Raw genomic sequence first — 25,763 nt, 5'->3', positions numbered from 1 at the left:
CTAGTATCTAAAGAATAAGTACTAGTATCTATTGAATAAGTACTAGTAGCTAATGAATAAGTACTAGTATCTATTTAATAGGTACTAGTATATATTTAATAGGTACTAGTATCTAATGACTTAGTACTAGTATTTATTGAATACATACTAGTATCTAGTAATAGGTACTAGTATCTAAAAAATAAGTACTAGTACCTAATGAATAACTACTAGTATCTAATAAATACATACTAGTCACAATTGGAATACATACTAGTCAGAAATGAATAGTTGATATCTGAATGACAGATCCCCATAGAAGTCAATGGCAAAAAAAATTATTTGTTACTAGTAACAAAAGAATAATGACTAGTCACTATTGGAATAAGTACTAGTATCTAATGAATAAGTACTAGTATATATTTAATAGGTACTAGTATCTAATGAATAAGTACTAGTATCTAATAATAAGTACTAGTAACTAATGAATAAGTACTAGTATCTATTTAATAGGTACTAGTATATAATGAATAAGTACTAGTATCTAATAATAAGTACTAGTAACTAATGAATAAGTACTAGTATCTAATAAATAAGAACTAGTATCTAATGAATAAGTACTAGTACCTAATAAATAAGAACTAGTCACTATTGGAATAAGTACTAGTATCTAATAAATAAGAACTAGTATCTAATGAATAAGTACTAGTATCTTTAAAAAGGTACGACCTAAAGAATAAGCACTAGTATCTAAAGAATAGGCACTAGTACCTAAAGAATAAGCACTAGTAGCTAATGAATAAGTACTAGTACTTAATGGAATAGATACTAGTATCTAAAAAAATAAGTACTAGTAGCATGAAAATAGAGACTAGTCGGTTTAAATGATTAAATGTTAAAACGGCTTGCCATACAGAGAATATCCGATGAGATCAGTCGAGCGAGAAAACATTGGTCGAGCGTTCTCGTGTAAACAGGGCTTTAGATTCACATGCAAGAAAAAAAGATGATCAAGTTATTTATTTTTCTTTGCGTGATTTCAATTCCAACATCTGTTTCAACAGGTAGGGTAAAGATTTCTGTTCATATTCATAGACCTTGTAAGTTTAGATCTCAGCATTGTTAGCAGTCATTGTTTTGTTTTGGTTGAGGAAATTAGACTGATTACTATTTGGTTTTATTACATTATAGCCTATTTTAATGATAATTATATTCAATATTTCAGATTCTCACTCTTTATGGGTCCTTGTAACATACATTAAAGGAAACACTCCATTTCCTGAATGTAGTGGCACACTAATGTTGGATGACATGACAGTAGGATACTTTGATTCAGTGACGAAGGCTTACTTTACAAGAGGAAATACTACAAATGAAGATGATCTGTATTATCTGGGTGATAATTATGGTATAGGAGAATATGTGTATGCGTATCTTGTGGATAGATCAAGTCACAGAAATAATACAGATAGTAAGTTAATTTAATTTAATTATTTTCTTTAATTAAAAGACTGGACGATTGAGTCTTTTTTGACATCTTCATTCTCTTTTTCTGTCCTAAAAGGTGTTGGAGTTTACCAAGTATTAGGTCTTTGTGAACTGTTGGACAAAGACAAACCAGGACATTTTATTGTCAAGACAGCATTTAGTGGCTCTACTTCAGAAGAAATTAGATATTTTGATGGCAAGTTTACATATAAAGGTCCTTTAAAAACTACAGAGCATGACAATAACCCCTCTCTGCAGACGTTTCTGTGGTATCATGAGGTTTTTTCCTACCCGAACTGCCTAAACACTCTCAGGTCAATCCTTAAAAAAAGAGTAGCTCAAGTAAAGAGGAAAGGTAAGTCTCCAACATGCTTCTCTTATTTTATTCAATATAGAAATTAGCTAATTCCTTTGAACAAATACATTCTAGTATATGGTCGTATAAAAAGACTAGGCCTGAATTTTTCCTATCTTGAACAGTGAAACCACGAGTCAGACTGATTCAAACAGCAAACTCCGATTCTGGAGGGTTTCGTGTGAGTTGTTTGGCAACAGGATTTTACCCTCGTCACATCAACCTGACCCTGTTCAGAGATGGACAGCCTGTATCTGATCATGAGATCACTGGAGGAGATCTGCTGCCCAATGGTGACGGGACGTACCAGATGAGGAAGAGTCTGGAGATAAGTGCAGACAAACACAACTACAGCTGCTCTGTTACACACCTCAGTCTGGACAACAAACTGGACATTGATTTGGGTAAGGACTTCAGATCATTTTAGTTCATTTCGGTCCTCAAACTTGATTGGCTTTATTCTTCTGTGGTTGTGTCTGGAACCATTTCATTCAACAGACAAAATAATTGGCCATTTTTTTTAACTTATCACTGAAGTGTTGTTCAAAAGTAATATCAAACTAATAAAAGAATGTCTTCTTGAATTGTCACACTTCAGAGTTTCCAGGGGGAACATTTGTGCAGGTGATTTCCTCAGTGCTTTTAGCATTGGCGTTTGTGTTATTGACTGTGGTTGCCATTATTATATGGAGGAGAAGGCATCATTCAGGTAATACATGACATGTCCTAGACAAACATTTTAGATTAATGCAAAGTCTATAAATATTAATTAATCGATAAAACTGTTCTGTAGTTCTGTTTTTATATTATTGCATTTTCTTAATTTATTATGTTCTTTGCAGCTTCCTATACATGTGGTCCTATACACTACTCTGCTTCTTGTGAGTATTTTCTGTGTAGTTTGTGTATGAATTCTGTACACATTTGAGCTTTTTCATGTCCATTATTGGTTTATGCATTACAGTGTAATATGACTTATTAATTTGTATTAAGAATAACATCAATTTTGATTAATTGGAATGTTTTCTAATGAATATTGAAATTCTAACTTCATTTTCAGCAACTGAAGACAACGTGGATAAAACATAATTAGGTTAATGAACATAAATGGGCAATAATAGAAAGTAGATTATAATGCAGCTTATCAATGGAATTGGTTTAGATCCCATAATAGCATCACATGTATTTCATTGTCATTATACAGTATTTCAGTTTGTTTTTTGTGTACTTATGGTTATGGCCTTGTTGTATAAGGTAAACGGATCTGTGCTTTTTTCATTACATGGATTGCCATTAACAAGCTCAAATGAGTCAGATTTAGTCATGTAGAAATGTATAATTTTATTACTAGTGAGAAAGGAATGAATGTGCGATTTGCCCTGATTGTTTGCATCAAACAAAAATATCTACATTTTAAACAGAGAAACTCTGCCATTTTTCACGAAACACAGTAACAAGTCACAGCATGCTATGTAAATACTAAAATGTATCAGTAAATATGTTTTTCAGGAGTCTACTGAATGACACATCAGGTAGAAAGTTTAGCTCACCTCAAATATTCTCACGTTCAAAGAAGTCATAATGATCAACTGAAGCGACAACATCTTGTTTTGACCTGTGTGTTTAAAGTTCATTTGGTAATCTGACATAACTCAGATGTTCACTGATCATTTTCCAGGAAATAAAATTTACTTTGTTACCCGACTCATGTCAATGTTGATTTAGTGAACAACATTTTCCTTATGGTTGGGTTTTCAATAGTCTGAGAACAATATTTATTTGTTTTTCTGTATGGGTTTCGTTTGCAGTTCCAAATATCTGTTGTAACAGGCATGATTTCATAGGATTTGCTTTCAAAACAGGTGTAGTTAATTATGTTTTTATAATCATACCCACTGAATGTTTATTAGGGGAGAGCGGGGCACAACCTAACGCTTTTTGACTTTCTCAGTTTGTGTAAATCTACTTATGGTTCAGAGTATTTATTTTTTTCCCACATTAATGTCCCACATGTCTAGTACAATTATGTGGTTTTGTTTTATTAATACAGTATATACTTTTTTCTTGACATACCCCGAAAGAATGGAAGTGAAATGTGACAACATGCCCCATAGGTGGGGTACATTGTAACATGTGTGGGGCACATTGTAACATAACATATGACAGCTTAAAATGTTATCTGATCTAATAAAAAATATATACAAAACAAACTAAAATATTTTCTAAATAAAATACAATTAAAAAACTTTTTCATATAAAATAATGGCAATTTTTAATAATTAAATATAAACAATTTTTTGAGTTTTGACTACGAACACATGAAAACACAGCTATACAACATAGTTCAAAACAAATAAATAATTAGTCATTTCTGAACATTCACTCTCGGTCTTTATTCACCTTTTTCTCACGTTTTCCCAATAAAATTAATAAAAGTATAGAATATAATAGCAGTACTAATAGGGGCACATTGTAACACAGTGTTACAACATGCCCCCGCCTGCACAACTGGGATTTAAACCCTGCTAGTGTCTTCTGCTAGTTAGCGAAGCATTAAATAACTATCTCAACTGTTAAATAACATCTTGGAGATTAACATAATATCAGATTTGTCTTATTTTAAATAAACACAAAAAAATAGAGATGAAAAATTAACTTAAGTAAGAAATTTACTTTTGCTATGGTTTAATAAATGTCTATGGATATCTTCCAAAAAAAAAAAAAAAAATCATTCTATATAGTGTTGATATGGCAACTAGTAAATACACAAAGTTTCGTCATCCAAGCATGTGCAGAAGTATTTAAAACAAGCGTGTTACAACTAGCCCCGCATTAGGTTGTGCCCCGCGCTCCCCTAGTTGTTACAAGTTCTGTGGAATCCTTGATGGGCAAGGTGAAAAATGTACAACACATAACCGTTTATAGGGTATACTAATTATTATTAACTATAGGCAACAGCATGACCTATTATAATACCAGCATTGTTTGACTGGCATTTACTAGAGGTGTGGTTAGTTTCACTGGTTACCTGCTATTGGTTCACATCATTTTCAAAGGAGATTTTTTTTTTTTCTTCACTTTCATGAATGTCATTGTATTTGCAGTTGGGACTTTTAGTCTGAATGTCAAAAACAATCCTTGACTTGGCTTGTTGATACATAGATAAACATCAAATAGAAAGTCAGACAGACAGACAAACAAGCATTGTCAAGCAAAACAAGTCAACACAGAGATTTTACAATCTTTTTTCCACTGTTACCACCGTGTGTTATTCACATTCTTTAAGTTGCTCTACTTTAAACTGCCTGTTGCTGAATAAAGATTGAAACTAAAACAGATAAAGGGAACCTCCAAGTTTGACAACATTTGTTGCGTTTGCAAAATGGCCCAAAAGTAATACATATGCAAACGTACTAAATGATATGAGTTAGTCATACAAATGAACAAAACATTTCAGCTACACAGAAAGGAAGTGTAAAACTAAAACTGAAGTATGTATGTCAAGATCACAAGATATGCACAAACCTGATTTTTCAGTTAGTTTCTTGAACACATCGGTCTATATGCCACATTCGCAACAATATGGAGAAAATTCTGCTGCTTTTTGTGCTTTTACTACCAGCAGCTGAGTCAAAGGGTAAGTTCTCAGATGACTGCAGCATAAAATGTATTATTGCCTTCTATATTTTTTATAAAGTTGTTTAGTAGTCAAACAAATAACCACAAAAACTGACTCTATTTCAGACTTTCTCATATAAGGATGTTATAATCAATCATAATCCTTTCATGTTGTATTTTGAATATATATGGACATAATCTCAAGTCACATTGATATAGTACACACTAAAAAAAAATGGTTCTTCAGCGGTTCTTCAGGGGTTCTTTGCAGTGGTTAAGGTGCTATATGGCACCTCTTATGGTTCTACATAGCACCATTTGACAAAGGTAGGTGCTATATGGCACTTAAAGTGGTTCCCCTATGATTACAAGCCAATGAACCACTTTTAGTGCTATTTAGCACCATTTTTGTTTAGAGTGTATACACAAACGCAAGACACCAGACCGACATTTTTAAAAGTCTATTGAACATTATGCTTCATTTACAGGTCAAAATACAGAATAATACAGTTCCATTGACTGTTTTGGTTGTTGTTTCTCACAGGTTCTCACTCGTTACAGTTACTTGCAACTTACATTAAAGGGCAGTCACTCTTTCCTGAATATAGTATCACATTTATGTTGGATGACATCATGATTGGATAGACATTTGGATTCAGAGACAAACCTCTACATTGTGAGAGGAAATACAACAGAAGAAGATGATGCATTCAATGAAAATTATCACAAGCTTATAAGTGAAGATATGTACAAGTTTATAGACTATAGACTGAAATTACAATCTGATAATCATACAAACAGTAAGAAGAGTGTTTTACAATCCATGTTGCAAAGTATGTGTTAAATATGTTTCATGAATAATGTCTCAAAGTATTGATTAACTTTCTGCAAGAGGATAATGTTATGTCCCCACCACAACACAATCATATATATTCAGATTCAGTGGTTGTATATTATAGCATTTTAATATATTACATCAATTTACTGTAAGAGAAAAAAGTCAGTCTGGTGAAGTGAAGACTCACTTTCCTCCTCACTCACAGATCTTGAGGTTCATCAAACACTGGTTCACTGTGAGCTCTTGGACAACATGAAGTCAAGACATATCACAGCCAAGGGTGCTACAGGAGGATCCACTGTAGTTGAGCTGCGATTTCTTAATAAGAAGACAATTTTCAGTTCTTCGTTCAAGAAAGTCAAATCCTTTGAGACATTTCTCCAAGATCATTATGAACAAATTTACTACTCACTTTGCATGGAAACTCTGAAGGCTAACCTTAAAATGAGAAGAAATCAAGTCAATAGAAAAGGTAAATCAAAAGCACATTTTAATCAGCATTCTTTGACGAGCAAATAATAATATACTGTACATTTAACATACATTCAGCATAACAAAATGTTTCTGGATCAAATCACCTACCCCTGCCTATAACATATAAACAGAATCATTTCAGTTGTTTTGTTTTGTGATACATTACACACATTTTCCTCATGCATTTCAAATTAAGTTTAAAAAAAGTTTCAAACTTTTTTCTATAAGTGTTTAACTTATAAAGATAAGAGCAAATCGGGGAAAACACACACACACACGCACACACACACACACACACAAAGCATATTTCAAAAACTTCATTATAAATGTACATTTTGTAATGCTAATGAGGAAATTACATGGTCTTTCATTTCTCCCTTTTTATAATTAAATATTTCAAATTATTTTTTAATAATTTTTTATAAAATATAGGCTACATTCATAACACTAGGCCTATATGTTGTGTTACAGTAAAGGGGGGTGGTGGCTTTGGAGGAGGACGAGGAGTTGGTGAAGGGTTGGTGAGAAGGGTAGGCGAAGGGCTGGTAAAGGCAGGCGGCAGACACCAGAGAGGAGCAGATAGAGGAAGCAGCCAAGGTTGAAATGATGGGTGAAGTGGCCAGGTGGTGTTGTCCCAGAGCTCAGCCTGGATGAAAGCCCACGGCAGAGTCGAGGGAGGAGCCAGGATGGAAACTTGGCAGGCGACATCCGGGGGACGACCGACGGAGAGGGAGCCATTGTCAGGGGACCCCCAGGCACGGGCGAAGTCCCGATGTTAACGAGTGATATCGCTGGCACTGGAGAGGCGATGCCGTGGTGACGAGTGTCGGAGGCGGAGCCAGATTACCCACGGGCTGAGGCGGAGCCGGTGTGACGGAGGACAAAGACGACGCTGAAGTGAAGGAGGAGCCCACTGAAGCCGTAGGAGTGGGTGAAAGGAGCGCAGAGTATGGCCTGCAAGTCCGTGGCGGAAGCAGAGTGACGACTGACCAAGGGTGCGCCGGTGGGTCAAGGGAAACCCGGTGGAGCCGCAAGACAAAGGGTATCTGGTGAAGACGAAGGAGGGAGGCACCAAGGTGGAGCCGACAGGTCGATGGGCAAATGATTCAGGGTGGGAAGCAGTACCTCCGTGTCCCAACCAATCAGCCAGTCCTCAGTTTCCAAATCCACCAGAACTCCCTTAGCAACAGATGTCATTGCTGGTCAGACTCACTCTGGGGCTCTGGCTCCGGGGCAGTCCCTTCCTCTTCGGGCTCTGGCTCATTCATCACGGTGGACGGTCACTCTCCGTCTGTGGGGGGCTAAAGCGATCTCTCAGCGGTCAAGGGTGGTGGTGAGCTGGGCTCTGGGTTTGGCTGTGTCCTGGATTGGGGACAGACACCTGATAATGGCCTCCATCCAGTTTAATCCAGAGGTGTCTGGGAGGTCAACGGGATGGTGACAGTTGGCCCCAATCCAGAACAGAGATTTGAGAGTCTCGTCGTCGAAGGGTGCGGTGATGGCAAGACAACAACACTGCTCAGTGAATGTCAATAACCAAAATACTTTTGGTTTTGTCTTCCATGTACCTCTACAGAAGTTTACTTTAATGTAGTTTACTATTGCATTCCAAACCCTGACATGCATCATGTTTCCAGGGGTGCATTTATCCCTCTTTTCAACTTTCTTCAACAGTGAAACCCAGACTCAGACTCATCCTGAAAACAAACTCAGATTCTGGAGGGTCTCGTGTGAGTTGTTTGGCAACAGGATTCGTCACATCAACCTGACCCTGTTCAGAGATGGACAGCCTGTATCTGATCATGAGATCACTGGAGGAGATCTGCTGCCCAATGGTGACGGGACGTACCAGATGAGGAAGAGTCTGGAGATCAGTGCAGACAAACACAAATACAGCTGCTCTGTTACACACCTCAGTCTGGACAACAAACTGGACATTGATTTGGGTAATAAGTGCACATGAGACTAGTGCACATAATATATCTGATAAATTAATGTCTTTGTGACCTTATTTGTCATATTTCAGAGTATCCAGGGCAAACGTTTGAGTCAGTGCCTCCTTCTGTGCTTGTGGTTTGGATACCGGGGTTGGTGTTATTGACAGTGGCTGTGATCATTTTATGGAGAAAACGGCTTTCAGGTAATACAAGAAATTAAACCCTAAAACAAGACGATAAGGGATAGTTCCTAAATGAGATGACATATAAAGATCATTTTGTAAATAATAATGTGGTTAATATTTTTTTTTAATGATTAATGTCCGTTTCTTAATTTCCTGTGTTTTGTTGTTGCTTCCTCTAAAGGTGACTACTCCTCTGCTTCTAGTGAGTATTGTCATGTGTTCATTTTTCATGTAATGACCCCCGGTCATACTTTAATTTGAATTTACATTAACATTACATCAACTGTCATTTTGATTGAAAATATTATTTCCTAACTATCTGAACTTCCTTTTCAGCAACAGCAGATTCATAAGGGTTATAGGTAAAATAACATGATTGGCTTAAGAAAGATATAACATCCTTGGTGTGTGTGTGTGTGTGTGTGTGTGTGTGTGTGTGTGTGTGTGTGTGTGTGTGTGTGTGTGTGTGTGTGTGTGTGTGTGTGTGTGTGTGTGTGTGTGTGTGTGTTTTGTGAGAATTTATTTTACACAATGTGAAAATATGCCAAATTGGATCTTTGTAATTACTGAAATGTTGTTAAAATGCTCTTACATTTATTATGTAGTGTGTAGAATTAGCTACTGTTTAATACTCCATGTTTAAAACTGTTAATGTCTTTAATGTCTATTTTATTTTCTCATTTTACATTACTTTATATTTTGTGGCTCATTTTTGTGCTAACTTCAGTCAATATGTGATTGTTCATCCAGATTACTTTTCTTTTAAATAGCTCTTCTAAATAAAGCTAAGTCTTGCAAGTAAGATACTATTTTAAAGTTATAATGTACAATATGTTACACAATTTTTGTTCATCAAAACACACAATAAATGTTTAGATGTTTGTTCTTTTCCCACAATTTTTCTAATTATTAATTTATGCAACAGTAATATTTTCACACTATTTCAATGTTTAAAGTAACCTTCATATATTTTGATTTTCCCACTAATTTGTTTATGTGACTACCCTAGTGAAAAATAAATGTATTTTAAATATATTTATTTTATGCTAAGTATACTACAAATACATTTACATATTTACAGTATGTACTTAATATAATTACCCTGCAATTGTTATTTTAGTATACTAAATTGGTATACTTAAAGTCTGCTAAATTGGAACAACTAATTTTGTACTTAGTGTACTTTAGTTATCCAGAAATAGTGCTGAAGTTCAACTAAAGATACACTTAAGTATATCTGATTGTGCTAATGTGAAACTATTGCAAGTATACTTTAGGTACACTTTAAAAATCTTGCATTTAAGACTAATATCATACAGAGATCATATGATCCTTACTAATAGTGATATTAAAACACATTTTTGGCTCAATATTAATAAATGTGCATTGTGCAATAAAGAAGTACTCCAAATAAAGTTTAATTATAATATTTATATCATTAAGTCACAAGCGATATGTCAGTAAATATGTTAATGGATTTGTAGTTTACTGTTGTATAATATCAAGGAAATTACAACTTTACTACTACTACATTGATATTACTATACTTATTACATAAAGTATACTTAAAAATACTGTAGGCTAAGTACTGAAAAGTCAATCAACCAGTCTTTTTTAGGGTTTTAGATTCCATTAAAAGTGGATATTCAACTGCTTCTGGTAAGTAGTTTAGCTAATAAGTTATATATTTTTTAAATATACAGTACTGCATAAAATGAAATTAATTACAGTAAGTTTATGTTTTTTTTATTCATTGTACACTCATTAAAAGGGACAATGTGTAGGAATTTCTCCCATCTAGTGGTGAAATTGTATTTTTGCATTCAAATGAATTGTGCTCTCCAGCGCCTCCCGTTTTCAAATGCGTGTTGCATCTACGGTAGCCGTTATGTACCAAAAAGCTATGACAGGATGTCTTCTACTTAATCGAATTTTCCTTCGGGTGAACAGGTTTGTTATTTAAAACAAACTGCAACTTGATACAACGAAAAAAAGAATGTTACAGTATGAATTACTGACTGTGAAAAACATGAACTATGGTAATTAGTAGTGCTGCCTTCTTTATTCGTTATATTTTTTGAAGTACGTGCATTGATATCATCATCAGCGCCTTCTCTACTTTACTCAAAAGCTGCTATTCATCAAAGAGCCTGTTTAACTTTTAACTATAAATGTTCTACTGTCTATAATAAAGTACACAACCAAGCAATGAAAAAAAAAAAAGCTTGAAATTAAGACCGTAACATTGACTTACCTGTCGAGAAGAAAGCAGGCAACTTCAGCGTCTCGTTTGAAAGCTTTCTCCTGCATTAGCTCTTTCCACCTTGATAAAGCTATCCCGACATTAACCCTTGTTTTTTGTAAACTCCGGTCACGTTTCGTTTTTACGGTCTATTTTGGACTTTTTCGACGACGAGGACTCCTTATCCTATGACTCAGCATATGTATGGTCCTCCATTATAAATAACCGTGCAGTGCAGCCTTTTAAACTTGCCGGGGCAGTGACAAGCGCCTGGTTTCAGTCCCGTGACTGGCTGGCTCTGAACGAAAACGCGTTGTGGAAACGCGTTGGCCTAGTACTTTTTGTCCCTCTCTGCTATTATAGTTTTTCAAGATGGCGGAACTACATGGAAGCCTCCGTGGACCTACCCGTCCCATGTATATAAAGATAATAAATTCTTCGTTTATGAGGATTAGTCAGATCATTGGCAGAGGTATTTGTACACCATTGAGGACATATTTATGAATAAAAATATTGATTTTAGATAATAAAATACCTAAAAAACTATACATTGTCCCTTTAAACATTTAATTTCCTTTTTTAGCATCTGAAGAATGTGTGACACATCAGACTTTGTCAATGTCATGAGACAAATCAACACTAGGAGAAACTTCTTTTAAACAGCCGACAAAATATTTTCTGGCAAAGTGTCATAAGGGTTTCTTTTTTTCAAGAAATCATATTCTCTCTTTTCCCACTAATTTAGCATATTCTAATCAGTACGTTCTTGTGACTAAGCCTACATAATCCTCACTATAATTTACTGTTTGCATGAAGTCTAATGTCAATATGTCTGTGGTCATTGTCAATCTTTTGATTTGTTGACCTAAAATGCAAAGTTGTAGAAAAGTATATGTACATAATTACACTCAAAAAAATGCTGGGTTGTTTCTGTAAACAAATTGTTGGGTTGATTGTGCTGGGTCAAAAAGTTGGGTTGTTTGGGGTACTGTAAACACATTATTGGGTTGCGTATGCTGGGTCAAATGAGTTGTAAGGGGGTCATTCACAAATGAATCGCTGGTTGGGTTATTTTAACCCAGCAACTGGTTACCTTTTTCATTCTTTGCGGAACTTTCTGGATTCTTCTTCACTTCTGACTCGAGGAGCACACCACTCGACTCGGAGCAGGCAGTGTTTTATGGTAAGTTAATATGAATGTTTACCTATATTTTTAATAAGTTGTGGTGGTAGCAGCAAGCTAATTTCACTGTTCAACATACAGTCTTTGATATGGAAGTGTGAGGGGTAACGTATTTATTCTGTGAAACATTAATTAGCCACAGCTAGCCGGTTAGAATTTTTGACAACATGCTGCATCGTTAAATCCTTAGTTGAAATTAAACCAGCTATATCAGCAGCCTTTTTGAAAATTTAAATTCTAAATTCATCATGTAATAATCGTAGGCCTATTCATTGTGGACGTTGCATATTTAAAAGTGAGAAAAGCGTTTTGTATGAAATCCCTACGCGCAGTTTCCCTCACAGGGCTCGCACGTAAAATCAGCGGGAAATGAGTCTCTATATAGGCTACGTTAGGCTAGCTAGTGAGTTGTGAGTGAAAAGTCTGCTGGCGTAGTTTTAGAAATACTCGTCTGAAGAAGTGACTGAGGTAAGTTCCAGCACAGTCTGCGTGTGTCTTCTGTAATGTCTCGAACCACCGTTTCTGCCAAAAAAAAAGGCTTTCAAGAGCTTGATGTAGCCTTTTTTTTAAAGTAAATGTATGACTTTCAATCTTTATAAACATCGACTGAGGAAAGGAGAAATAAATGGACAGGCGCCAGTTTTGAGAAGAAAAGTATACCCGTAGTTGAACGAATGATCGCCAATATTTAAAACTTAGAAAATTGTAAACTTACATGATAGCCTACCCTACCACCATGCATGTCATCTTTCATTTTATTGTGTGCAAGTTAACATCTAAACGAGGCGATCATCAGCGCTGCCAGTCAGGAGATTAAGCAGCTTTGTGGGTTTGTGAGTTTTAATGTTAAAGACACTATATCAACATTACAGTAATATTTTACTTTTAATAATAATGTTTTATTTTAATGCCTTAATGTTGATAATATTTGTCCAAATTACTCTTTTATTACTATTACTATAATTCAGTTTGCAAATACTACACATTTTGTTTGTTTTTCACATTTGGTCATTTGGTAATGTTTGCAATAATTTTAATTGCATATTCAATAATAAATTGATACTTCCACAAAAAAAGCTTAACTTGCATGTCAGTTTTATAGCAAAACTCTAAGTGATTGTCCGGGAAGCAGACACACTCTGTCAGTTTAAATCTAGAAAAACGCATCTCTTTTACCTGGCATTCATATAGAACATTATACATTTCTATTATTCAAATCAGTTAAATGATTATTAGGCTGCATAGGCCAGCCGGAACCGGGGACACTTTCCTATAACACCTGATGTACTCATTATTTAATAAGAAAAATGGCCTCTATGCTAATGTATGTCTTTCTGTTCATTCTAAAGTTTACTGAAGTCAGCCGGATCCAGGCCGTATCCAGATCAGAAGGTGGACCTGCGCCTGGACCCATCCATGACGCATCCCTGAAGGGCCAGCCTCATCAGCCCTGTGAAGGCCTCATCGACACGACTGATCCTCAACAAATTCGTCTCCATACCGGTGTGATGACTCCGACTTCCAACCAGATGGAACTGGATAAATATTCTGAATGTTCTGATCCAATCTGACCTCTGACCTGTAACGCTGCCTGGATCATAATCACACACTGTTCGCTCGTTGGCCAGAGGAGAACTGAGCGACTGAGACTGGGTTCTCCCAAGGTTTTTTCCTCCATTCTGTCACTGATGGAGTTTTGGTTCCTTGCCACTGTTGCCTTGGCTTTTGGCTTGCTTAGTTGGGGACATTTAATATTCAACAATATTATTGATTTGCCTTAAGGTGGACGATGACGCAATTTTCTTCTAGAAACAAACTTTGTTGTATTATATTCATGTTACAGTATCACTGTGAAGCTGCTTTGATACAATCTGTATTGTAAAAAGCGCTATATAAATAAAGATGACTTGACTTGTGTAATCAACAGGTGAGGATCAACATGGTTGAATATTTACAAAATGAGATGACCGGTGAATTGCTGCACATTCTGTGCCTCAGGGATGAAATGAGGGGGACATGTCAGACCTTTGACATTGATTAACATTTGTATTTGATAAAGAAAAGTATTAAAGAAATGTATAAAATAAAAAATGAGATTGAAATCATACAGTGGCCTCTCTGGTTTATTGTATTACAGAGATAATAATTATTTTACATTCATAATATAACAAATATTTGTTAATGGTTCTAATTTTATTAAGGCAATGCAACAAAAAATAACCCAGCAAGAGGGCTAATTTCACCCACTGGTTGAGTCAAATGAATGACCCAGAAATATGGGTTAAATGGTAAAACCCAGCACTTGGGTCAAACCAACCCAGCGCGTGTTCTGTCCAATAGTGACCCAGCGGTGTGGTTAAGGTTGGGTTATTTTTTAACCCAGCAGTTTTTAGAGTGTAGTAGTAATGTACATAATTACTACAAACCATTAGTACACTCACCACCAGTTTTATTCATTTAATTGTTGATGTTACAGGTGCTGTGTATATTATCCTTTGATGTCATACATTTTATTATTGTAATTAAAAAATATAAAAAGTTCATGCTTTTAAACCGTGAAACTTAGTTTAAAGGGGAACTCTTATGATCGCATTTCTGTGTCTTACTTCTCTGCTAAAAAGAACAGACACCTAGGTTTGGTTTCACAGACAGGGCTTATTAAGCCAGGATTAGGGCTAAGTTAAATGAGGACATTTGAGTAGTTTCTATAAATATGCCTTAGAAAAAACATTAGGTGTGTATCTTGAAACAAAACAATGCACTGACATATTTTAAGATATATGTTGCTTTCATTTGAAACAGCTCAAACATGCATATTAGTCTGGGACTAAGCTTAAGCCTTGTCTGTGAAACCGGGGGATAGTGTCTTAAATACAGCATCATGCAATAGTGTTCAGTTACTGATGCCATTGCAGACATGTGCTTTTCAATTTTTATATAATGGACAAAAGTATCTGTCATGTTTTATTCCACAAGGATGATGACGAGAAACGTAGGAGATCCAATTGCAATGTGGTTTTATTGAATAACACATAAGCAGGTGTTCCAAAATGAGACAACACAACGAAACAGAGTGCTAGGCACAAACAATACCGGACAATGAACTGAAGAAACTGTGGGACTTAAATACACAAGGTGACAAACTCAAATGCAAACAGGTGTGCTCTAATTATAACATAAGGAATAACCAAGATAACTAATGAAAAGCAGAAACATAGGAACAAAGGAAACAGGAAACAAAGAGAAACATACTAAAAGACTCAGGGTACGTTTACACGACAACAATGTACTAAAAACGCAAACGTTTTTCCTTCGCTTTTTTCGTGTACATACTGTATGACAATGTTGCAAAACAATCCCGTTCACACAGATCCACCAAAATGACCAAAAATGTTGTATAATGCTGCCAGGCCAGTAGATGGCGATGTCACTTTGTAAAGAAACTACTCGTCTATAGACTGAACATGTAATACATATGCACATGCTGTCACTGTTTTCTCAAATTCACATTTTTGTAGTTTACACAGAGACGATTACGGTATCGGTTTCAAAAACTTTCACTTTGAAAACTGTTTACAAAAGTTTTTGTTTTCAGGCCCCGAAACGCCATTGTCATGTAAATGAACCGCCAAAACGCATAAAAAGTTTTCTTTTTTTAGTTGAAAACAGTGTGTAAACGGCACCTTAGTAAACAAAACCAAAACAGACGAATTGTGACAGTATACAGTAAAAAGGAGATTTATGGATGTAAAACGAGTAATATTTGACTCATATCTCAACATGTCTGCCTCCATGAGATGACTCGCTTCTTGTAAAATGAATCACTGTATTTGTTAAATCGCTGAAGAGTGGAGTATTCATAAAGCAACTATTTATCTTAAGATTATTTGATGTTTTACACTTTGCTATTAAAAATGACTGTGTATTTTCTCAGTTACTTTAATGCTTCTTCCACAATTATCCCTCTGTGCTAAAAGTATATATCTGAGATTTAAATAAAATTGTGATTTACCACCATTGTACATTGCTATTCTTTAAAGGAGCCGTATGTAAGATTGTGGCCAAAACTGGTACTGAAATCACTTTCAAATTACTGTAGAGCGGTGTATCCGATCCCCAATTTTGCCATGAATGTGAACATATGTTGTCTGTGAATTTTTAATATAATTTTTCGTGTGAAGAATGCTACAATTTAGCGGGTAGAAGTTTGATACGGTTAGACTTTGTGTGAGAGCACTTTGTGGACTACAACTCTTCGCTGCTTTCGCCGCGTTTGATATACGTCACCACCACTAGCACACGGATCCCGCTATACATGGCTGTTTCTTTGGTGCACTTCACCGCCTTCTTTCAGGGAGAGGACAAAATCATTGAGCGTGGTGAAAACCACTTCAAGTCTGGGCATGTGGAGGGGTTCAACTACGCAAGTGGGGAGATGGTCGGCATTGTCCACGTATTAAAACCTTTTTGAATTTTGTGAATTACTGCACTGGGCCGGGTTTCCCGATAACGATGTATCTTAGCTCTTAAGAGCGCTTTCTACGTGCAAGGTTACGAACGCTCGCAGCAATTCCACGAGCGTTTCCCAAAAATGCACTTAACATGAACGCGCGAGAACGCGCTCTACGTGCTACTTAAGAGTCGCTGTCCATTCGCGAAGTGCTGAAATATAACCTTATATGGAATCGTATTCTGAACGTTTAACCTAATAATTGTCATCTGTTGTGGATAAGCAATCAAGACAAGTCTATATAAAGCACCTACAGGCGGAGGCACTGACAAAATGGCTGAAAAAAAAGAAGAAGAAAAGATACCTTTCAAAAAAGATGAAATGAATGTCCTTTTAGAGGAGATAGAGCGAAACAAAGATGTAATTTTTAACAGATTTAAAGGATCTCTTTTATTTATTTTTTGTTCATTCATTTAATTTTGATTAAAATTATTAGATTAAATTATTTATATTTTTTTTGTTTTGTTTTCTGACCTTTTTAATTATTTAATTTATACATTAATTTAACCAACAACAAAAAAGAGTAATAAAGAGTACAATAAAGTACAATCAAAACCTTATATTATAATCACATTGCATTTGAATAAAGTTAAAGGTGTAATCTGCCGGTTGTCCTGCAGGTGTCCTCATAAATCTGTCTTCTTACGATGCACTTGGGGATGTACGGTTACTCCAGAGCACTCGTAGATCTACGAAGATTTTCAAGTGCTACTTAAGCTACGATGCCTTTGGGAAACAGACCATAATATTAAGATCAGTCGTACGATCGTTTTTACGATCAACTTAGGCTTACGATGCTTTTGGGAAACGCAGCCCTGTTTGATCATACTGTGCATATCTCATTGTTCCCAGGAGGACTTGGTTGAGGGGTTTTATTGAAATTATAATAATTCAAGCAGCACCTTTTTTATTGTGCTAGTGCTAGGCTAACCTGCTAATATTTCAGGAGCTTCTAGCAGAGTAGCGGGTAAGTCAACTTTGCTAGATTCACATACCTGGGCCGGGTTTCCCGATAACGATGTATCTTAGCTCTTAAGAGCGCTTTCTACGTGCAAGGTTACGAACGCTCGCAGCAATTCCACGAGCGTTTCCCAAAAATGCACTTAACATGAACGCGCGAGAATGCGCTCTACGTGCTACTTAAGAGTCGCTGTCCATTCGTGAAGTGCTGAAACATAACCTTATATGGAACGTTTAACCTAATAATTGTCATCTGTTGTGGATTAGCAATCAAGACAAGTCTATATAAAGCACCTACAGGCGGAGGCACTGACAAAATAGCTAAAAAAAATAAATAAAAAAAGATTCCTTTCAAAAAGATGAAATTAATGTCCTTTTAGAGGAGATAGAGTGAAACAAAGATGTAATTTTTAACAGATTAAAAGGATTTCTTTTATTTATTTTTTGTTCATTCATTTAGGCCTAATTTTGATTAAAATTATTAGATTCAATTATTTCTATTTTTTGTTTTGTTTTCTGACCTTTTTAATTATTTAATTTATACATTAATTTAACCAACAACAAAAAAAGAACAATAAAGTACAATCAAACCTTATATTATAATCACATTGCATTTGAATAAAGTTAAAGGTGTAATCTGCCGGTTGTCCTGCAGGTGTCCTCATAAATCTGTCTTCTTACGATGAACTTGGTGATGTACGATTACTCCAGAGCACTCGTAGATCTACGAAGATTTTCAAGTGCTACTTAAGCTACGATGCTTTTGGGAAACAGACCGTAATATTAAGATCAGTCGTACGATCGTTTTTACGATCAACTTAGGCTTACGATGCTTTTGGGAAACGCAGCCCTGATCCGTTTTATCCAGCAATTCCTAGTTTTTACATCAGACGGGAATCTGAAGAAAGAACAGCGGGTACAAAACACACAGGCATCTCGATCTGTCTCCATAGATTATCGCAGCATTAGCACCGTGATTTGACAAGTGGAGGGAAAATGTGTGACGTCACATAGGCCACATGTAGTCTTTCTCGTTATGTCTTTTCCACAACTGCTACTGCTAGCCAAAGAATCATACAATATACTGTCAAACTCGTAACATGAAAAATTATATAAAAAATTCACAGACAACATATGTTCACATTCATGGCACAATTCAAACGGGACCAGAAAAGAATTATTTTCTCACATTCACTTGCATTGACGATTTTTCAACCTAGAGGTCCACTTGGGGTTTTACGGATGGGCGGGACTTACCAGCTCTATAGAGAAAGACATGTTAGAACCATAGGTTAGAACATGAAGCTAAAATAGGTGTTTTTCACATAATTTAATTTTTTGATTGTAAAATTCTAAAACAATGTGCTATCTTCATGTGCAAGGTGTCATCTTTTTCAGAAAAAAAGATAAGCTTTCAACAAATTACAGATATTTACCATTATTGTGTGTGGTGAGTTTGTAAATAGATAAAAATAGATAAAAAAAAAAGAGAATAATTTACTGATTTTTATTTAGGAAAAAACAGACAAAATCATGAACGAAAGAAACTAACACTTTAAAGTTGAAAAATGAACTATAATACATATATACAAGTCTTTTTTGTGACATTGGGTTGCACAGTTTTCATTTAGGACACTTTTTTTCATACACGCACGCATTCATAGGCACGCACACATACACATGAACGCACTAAATGCTTAGATACGTGAAAGAGTAATGGCCATCCGCCTCCCAAATTTCATTAAAAATCATCCCAATCCCCTCTTCTGCTGTCTAACACTTCTTTCGCCATGTATTTGTTCGTTTCTTTTATTATTTTATGCAATCCAAAACACTCTAACCTGCCGCGCGTCACCGTATCTCTCTGTTCAAATCCTTTCATTCCGCGCTGCTGTCATTTGCAGACGGAAAGCATGACATTACCGTAATAAGCACATGATGTCTACTTTCAGGAACTATTTGAATTATTTTGATTGTGCAAACGGTTGAAGAGTTACAGTGACATGAATACAGCTTGGTTGGCTGTGTCGTCGACGACACATCCGGTTTTAAAGGGTGTTAACGAAACAACATGAAATTATTAGTTTTCCTCTGTGTGCTGTCATTTCCATCGGCTGTTTTTACAGGTAGGATTTCATAGAATTTCAACCCTTTTATTTTACACATTTACACAATCTTAGGCTATTTCTTTGTTTTTGTTGTAGGATCATTCTCAACATACTGCCTTTGACTCAGATTCTGAAAAGAAAATTATTTTTTATATACCCTTTCTCACAGGTTCTCACTCCTTGTCGGTGCTGACAACTTACATTGAAGGAGAGACACCATTTCCTGCATTTAATGTTTTATATATGTTGGATGACATTACAGTTGGAAACTTTGATTCAGAGACGGACAACTATGTTCCAAGAGGAAATACAACAAATGAAGATGAGGAAGTTGATCACATAAGTCATTGCATAAAGAAAAGATTGCGTCCTTTTATTTTGGATAGACTTGCAGGAAAATTGCTTAACAAAACAGCAGGTAAGTTCATTGAGACAAATATCATAATCTTTTAAAGCACTGATCTTGGGAGTCATGAGGTCAGTGAGTCATGAAATAAGATGCTGGAGTGTGTTTTGATATCTGATATCCTTCTCGATCTAAACAGGTCCTGTAGTTTTTCAGATACTGAGTCTGTGTGAAATGTTGGACAATGACAAACCCGGGCAACTGATCACTAAGATTGCTTTTAATGGCTCCACTACAGACGAAATGCGTTTTTTTGATGACATGTTCACACATCAAAGCATAGAAAAACTATCAGCACTACTTCTGGAGATATACAAATTGCACTATGTAAATATATATTATCCACGCTGCACAACGGATCTCAGGAGTTACCTTAAAAAGAGAGGAACTCAAGGGAAGAGGAAAGGTATTTCACTGTTTTCTCCCCTGCATTTACTGTATATTTACTGCCAGCCCATAAAAGCAATTACATTTTTTACAATTACAAGTCTCTCTTGTTTCTTTTTCTATGAGTGAACAGATGCTTAATCTTCACAAAATGTTAATCAACATTATCTACGAGTTGAGAAAATGTAGAAAGTGCTGCAGATTAATTTTTTTTTTTTAAGTGCCATAATTGTAGGTCTACTGAATGCTAAAAACTGCATCATAAAAGAGTGTATTCCCATATTCATGATTCATGTTTTCCACAGTGAAACCGCGAGTCAGACTGATCAAGAAAGCAAACTCAGATTCTGGAGGGTTTCGTGTGAGTTGTTTGGCAACAGGATTTTACCCTCGTCACATCAACCTGACCCTGTTCAGAGATGGACAGCCTGTATCTGATCATGAGATCACTGGAGGAGATCTGCTGCCCAATGGTGACGGGACGTACCAGATGAGGAAGAGTCTGGAGATCAGTGCAGACAAACACAAATACAGCTGCTCTGTTACACACCTCAGTCTGGACAACAAACTGGATGTCACTTTAGGTAACTAATTGGTTTTGAGAAAATAAGAAAATCTCCCAGTAGTGTTTGTCATTTGTTTGTGTCCTTTTTAATGTGTTTGTTTTTAGAATTTGATCCTGGAGAACCATTTAAATCAGTGATTCCCTCAGTGCTGATAGTTTTAGCTCTGCTGTTGGTGTTTGGGACCGGAGCCGTCATATATAAATACAAGAGGAGACGAGCAGGTAGGATCTACTCTGGAAGGAATGAAAAATACCTAGACTGCATCCGAAGTCGCATATTTCCTTACTATACAGTAGTGGCGAAAAACAGTGCAAAATAAAAGAGTAGGCAAAAAGTACCTGGATGACCTCTTACTCCCGGCAAGATTCTGAAGTGCACATATAATGGACACTTTACTATCCCATGAGGCCACAGTAGAGAATTTGAGAATGGCGTGCAGTGTAACAACTCAACTGACGCTGACAGGTCACATGATCCAGATTACATTCATACTACATTCATATATAGAACATACTTTTTTAATGGTTGCAAAGTTGCTTTGTTCAAAATAAGTATACAAACTCAAGAGAGTATGCGATTTCAGACGCAGCCCTAGATATATCCTCAAGGAATTTGTATTAATGCTTTTTAACTTTGTTTCATGTTCTAGCATCATCTAAAGGTGATTATTCCTCTGCTTCGAGTGAGTAATTTGTTTTAAATATTATTTTTGTATTATTATCACATCAGAGTGCTGTAAAGAGTAAAATGTATTGTTTACAATCACAGTTGATTACTGGATGCTATAAATATTATATTTATTTTATAATTTAATAATGTATTAGTTTTCATTCACACATTCTGTTGACTAATCAAAATTTGATTTCATTTTCAGAATCTGAAGAAAGCATTGACACAAAATCAACACATGAAGCAGAAGAGGGAGTTACACAGATGAGTGAAGCATTAAGTAAATGAATGAACTAAGAACCTATTTTATTGTAAAATTAAGATGATTGGATTATTGTAAAAAGTAAAAATAGTAACAGTAATAATTCAGTACATATATAATCTTGTGATGACAAACAAATATTTTTTAACATTTTATACAGGTGATCATAGCATTGCCTGCATCTCATTGCTTCTGTAAAGAAAATAATTTTAGACATTTATGCCATTCATTAAAATCCCAAAAGTATTTCACCATACACTGTAAAAAGATTAATGTTATACATTTTACAAGAAAATACTTCAGTTTAATGATTAATTCAGTGTGTTATTTGCTGTTTCTTTGTATTATTGGTTAAATTTACTAGAAATTTCTGAATAGAAATGGTTTCAAAGTAAATCCTATACACCTTTTTTCCAGTGTAGTAGCCAATTAATTCATTGTTTCTTTTTGCAGTGAATTTTAACCAGCTGTTCCCAAGGTTATTATTTAATTAAGTCATTTTTTTTTGTATTTGTGCTCACTAAAATTATTTTATTATAGCAGCGTTTTAATTGTGTTTTCAAAAATGTATGAGGAAAAAACAAAGAAAATGCAATTTTATCATATATTTTAAAGCATTTAATTGAAAGACAATAAATAAGCAATATATACAAATGTAATCAATAGAAAAATATGTTATCTGATAAATAATTACAAATAATTAATGCAACAAACAAATAAAGTCTTGTTTTTGGCATATCCTCTCTGTGTTCTTCATTGATAAAACTGATGGCTGTATGTAGCATCATGTGTTGTTGTGCAGGGAAACTGTTAAAAGAAGAAAAAGGGGATTCAGAACACAATTAAATCACTGTGCAACAAACAAATAAAACTCTTAGTCATTATTAAATAAACATTCAGTATCAGTGTAAAGAAAAGCCTCCTTACCGTATAGGATTGTGCATCTCTGAAGTGTGAAGTAGAAGGAAAGTTGTTTTCCATGTGTTGTGTTGAATCACTGAAGGCTGTGAATGTTGGACAGTTCTGGACGTTGTCTTGCACGTGTTCCTCTGGCCCATCCAGACACCAGGCTTCAGTCTGAAGCCTTTCTGAAGTATCTTGTGAGAAGCATCTTGGTGATGTTTCATGATTGGAGGTCTCAGACTGTTCCAGCTGAGCAGAAAGGTACGAGATGTAGCTAATAGTGAGGCGAAGGGTCTCAATCTTGGTCAAGGTTTGTCCAGGAGGAGCCACAGAAGGAGGTAGGTAGTTTCGGACATGATGGAGAGCTTTGGTCAGATCCCTCATCCTGAGCTTCTCTCTTTCGCTGGCCGTCTGACGCTTCGTTCCAGGGTTTTTGGACCTGGAACGTCTCTTTCCCTCAGCAGGAAGAATTATTCTGGGTTTTTTAGCTGGTATGCAGTCGATGTTGGGTTTCCCTGCAGCCTCCAGTTGTCTTCCAGCTCTCCAACAGCTCGCAGGAGGAGAAAAACATCCAGAATCAATGGAGGAGCTCGGAGAAAGACTTCCACAGGCACTGAAGTACCCAGCATCAACGCTGGTAGGTGATTCAAACTGGAATTTGGCTCCCTGGAGCATATACGGAGAGAAGTTAAACTCCATGGTTGTGATCTTTCAGCAGAGGAGATGTTTCCTTCTCGTTCTCTGGTACCTGAGTGAATGCTAAAGAGCTGGAGGCAGAAGCCCAATATATCCAGGATGAAGAGGTGTGATGTTGCACCTCCACAAGGCGCTTAAGAATTTCAAAGCGGCGGAGAGACGTCACACCAGGGGCAGGGGGTCTCTGGGAAAACTCACATCACTTCAAGCACAGGTGGGAGGTGGTCAAATAACATTCATCGGTGCAGGACAAGTTCAAGATACATTCACAATTAATGAGTTTTTTTCATTTATTTTTTATACATTTAAGTTCAGTACTACATGTCACATCATTAAAAAAGCAATACATTTATAAGTTCCTTTTTTAACTATTGTTTGTAGTTTTAATCAGCAATGCAAAGCTATAGGCAAACAAAACAATGCCATTCAATCTTATGTTCCATGTTGCACCATGTTTACTAGAAGTTAGGCAGGTCTTGTCGTATTTTATTGTTTCATTTATTTAATTCTTTTTTGCGCTTAATATTTACACACACACACACACACACACACACGTTGGGTTTTCATATTTCATGTGGACTTTCCATGGACATAATGATTTTAATACTGTACAAACTGTATATTCTGTCTCCTAACCCCTAAACACAGAAAACTTAGTCAAAAAACACAATTTAATACGATTGATAAGCTGTTTTCTTCACGGTGACGAAGAAATGTTTCAAATATTGCCATCTTTAGACATTGTGTCCCCATAATGTAGGGAATACCTGAACCACACACACACAACTTTCTGCATTTTTACATAAAAAACTAAATTTAGTATGATTTATAAGCTGTTTTCCTCATGGGGACCAAAAAAACAGTATCCCTACAAGGTAAAAAAAATAAAATACTGGTATTACTATGGGGAAATTTGGTCCCCATAATGTAAACTCTAAAAAAATGTTTAAACCCATATTAGGGTCATATATGGACAAACCCCTTTAAATTAACTTTTTAAAAACCTGTCCATATTTGACCCAAACATGACTTGAAATAACCCAGTATTTTTTAGAGTATTTTTTTTCATGGTTTTACCATGACCACATTTATTTATGCATTCATTCTTTTTTTGTGTTTTTGTGAAGTGTGTAGCCTGTAATCTGTCAGTTGTTCACAGGTTTTTGTTTAGACAACTGTCTTTTACCTTTTATGACCTCATGGGAACTCAAGAAGATAAAAAAAACACACACACACAAAAATCAGGGCATATTTGAAATGGTTGATTTTTAAAACACAGTTTTACTTAACTCAGTTAAGTAAGTGTTAAAGTAAGTAACTGAGTGTTAAACTCAGTATAAAAATGTAAAATACATTATATAGAAAATAATAAATGTTACCCTGAATTATACAATACATAAATATGATTTATTTTTATTTTATTTTATTTTATCAAATGACAATATAATTAAAAAGCAACTAGTGCAAAATGGCTGTTTATGACGCATCTGCTTTTCGATTAGAAGCCAGATGAAATATTGCTAGTTGTATATGCAGTTGTTGTTTTCTTCTCTGAGGTGTAAGGTGAGCTCTTCCTCAGGCCTGGGCTTGTGGATTACAGCGTCAGTGTGAGTAGCTCTGAGGAAATGGTTCCCAGACCACAACGTGTCACTTTTTGCTCCTTCCTGCCCCGTGCTGACCTCATATAATTAGATTTGGACTGTTCCCAGACAACACACTGATCTGAGACAAGATCAGAAGAAATGACTTATGTAACACTTCTGATGACATTAAAAAATGAGAAAGTTCTAAATTCTGAACATGAGGTTAAAAGGGATTTCAAATGTTCATCTGACATAGTGGTCATGGTTTCTGCATTTAACACGGTCTACTAGATTAAAAAACATAGCAAACTCACACAACGCGAACCTAAATAGCAAACGCAAACATCAAAAAACACAAATTGTGCGCTCAACTCATTAAAAATGTCACTGTTCACCGTTAATTCACCGAAATGT

The 25,763-nt window shown here is 35.6% G+C and overlaps 3 protein-coding genes and 2 long non-coding RNA genes across 13 annotated transcripts in view; 4 read left to right on the top strand and 1 right to left on the bottom strand.

Moving 5' to 3' along the window:
* The window catches only part of LOC309490891 (major histocompatibility complex class I-related gene protein-like), a 39,900-nt gene extending 16,994 nt beyond the window's left edge, over positions 1-22,906 (top strand). For 2 of the 9 annotated variants that reach the window (XM_082160220.1, XM_082160218.1), the window contains 4 exons: positions 20,976-21,254; positions 21,341-21,457; positions 21,886-21,918; positions 22,111-22,906. In XM_082160220.1, coding sequence (XP_082016346.1) covers positions 20,976-21,254; positions 21,341-21,457; positions 21,886-21,918; positions 22,111-22,193 — 512 coding nt within the window. In that variant the 3' untranslated portion in view covers positions 22,194-22,906. Of the gene's footprint in view, positions 1-943; positions 1,044-1,204; positions 1,451-1,543; positions 1,823-1,947; positions 2,227-2,420; positions 3,251-10,500; positions 10,534-11,699; positions 11,759-19,630; positions 19,896-19,973; positions 20,296-20,422; positions 20,690-20,975; positions 21,255-21,340; positions 21,458-21,885; positions 21,919-22,110 lie in introns of those variants that run through there. The other 7 variants (XM_082160221.1, XM_082160222.1, XM_082160219.1 and 4 more) reach the window with 7 other exon arrangements.
* Positions 5,348-6,850, top strand: LOC309490903. Its single transcript, XR_014202866.1, has 3 exons — positions 5,348-5,459; positions 5,985-6,240; positions 6,484-6,850. It is a non-coding gene; the product is annotated as an uncharacterized lncRNA (long non-coding RNA).
* LOC309490898 (IgG receptor FcRn large subunit p51-like) lies at positions 7,570-9,288 on the top strand. Its single transcript, XM_082160242.1, has 4 exons — positions 7,570-8,698; positions 8,779-8,892; positions 9,056-9,076; positions 9,211-9,288. The coding sequence occupies exons 1-4, from the start codon at positions 8,380-8,382 to the stop codon at positions 9,225-9,227; spliced, it is 471 nt and encodes a 156-aa protein (XP_082016368.1). The 5' UTR covers positions 7,570-8,379; the 3' UTR covers positions 9,228-9,288.
* Positions 10,645-11,693, top strand: LOC309490912. Its single transcript, XR_014202876.1, has 3 exons — positions 10,645-10,960; positions 11,081-11,263; positions 11,566-11,693. It is a non-coding gene; the product is annotated as an uncharacterized lncRNA (long non-coding RNA).
* Positions 22,773-24,652, bottom strand: mespab (mesoderm posterior ab). The gene is made up of 2 exons (XM_082160240.1): positions 23,095-24,652; positions 22,773-22,974 (listed from the first exon to the last, which is right to left on the bottom strand). The coding sequence occupies exons 1-2, from the start codon at positions 23,767-23,769 to the stop codon at positions 22,921-22,923; spliced, it is 729 nt and encodes a 242-aa protein (XP_082016366.1). The 5' UTR covers positions 23,770-24,652; the 3' UTR covers positions 22,773-22,920.
* Positions 24,653-25,763: the final 1,111 nt, after the last annotated feature.

This window comes from Leuciscus leuciscus (assembly GCF_965113295.1).
Source record: "Leuciscus leuciscus genome assembly, chromosome: 25".
NCBI lineage: Eukaryota > Metazoa > Chordata > Actinopteri > Cypriniformes > Leuciscidae > Leuciscus > Leuciscus leuciscus.
Note: the sequence above shows the minus strand (reverse complement) of the source record. Positions and strands in the feature narration are given on the sequence as shown.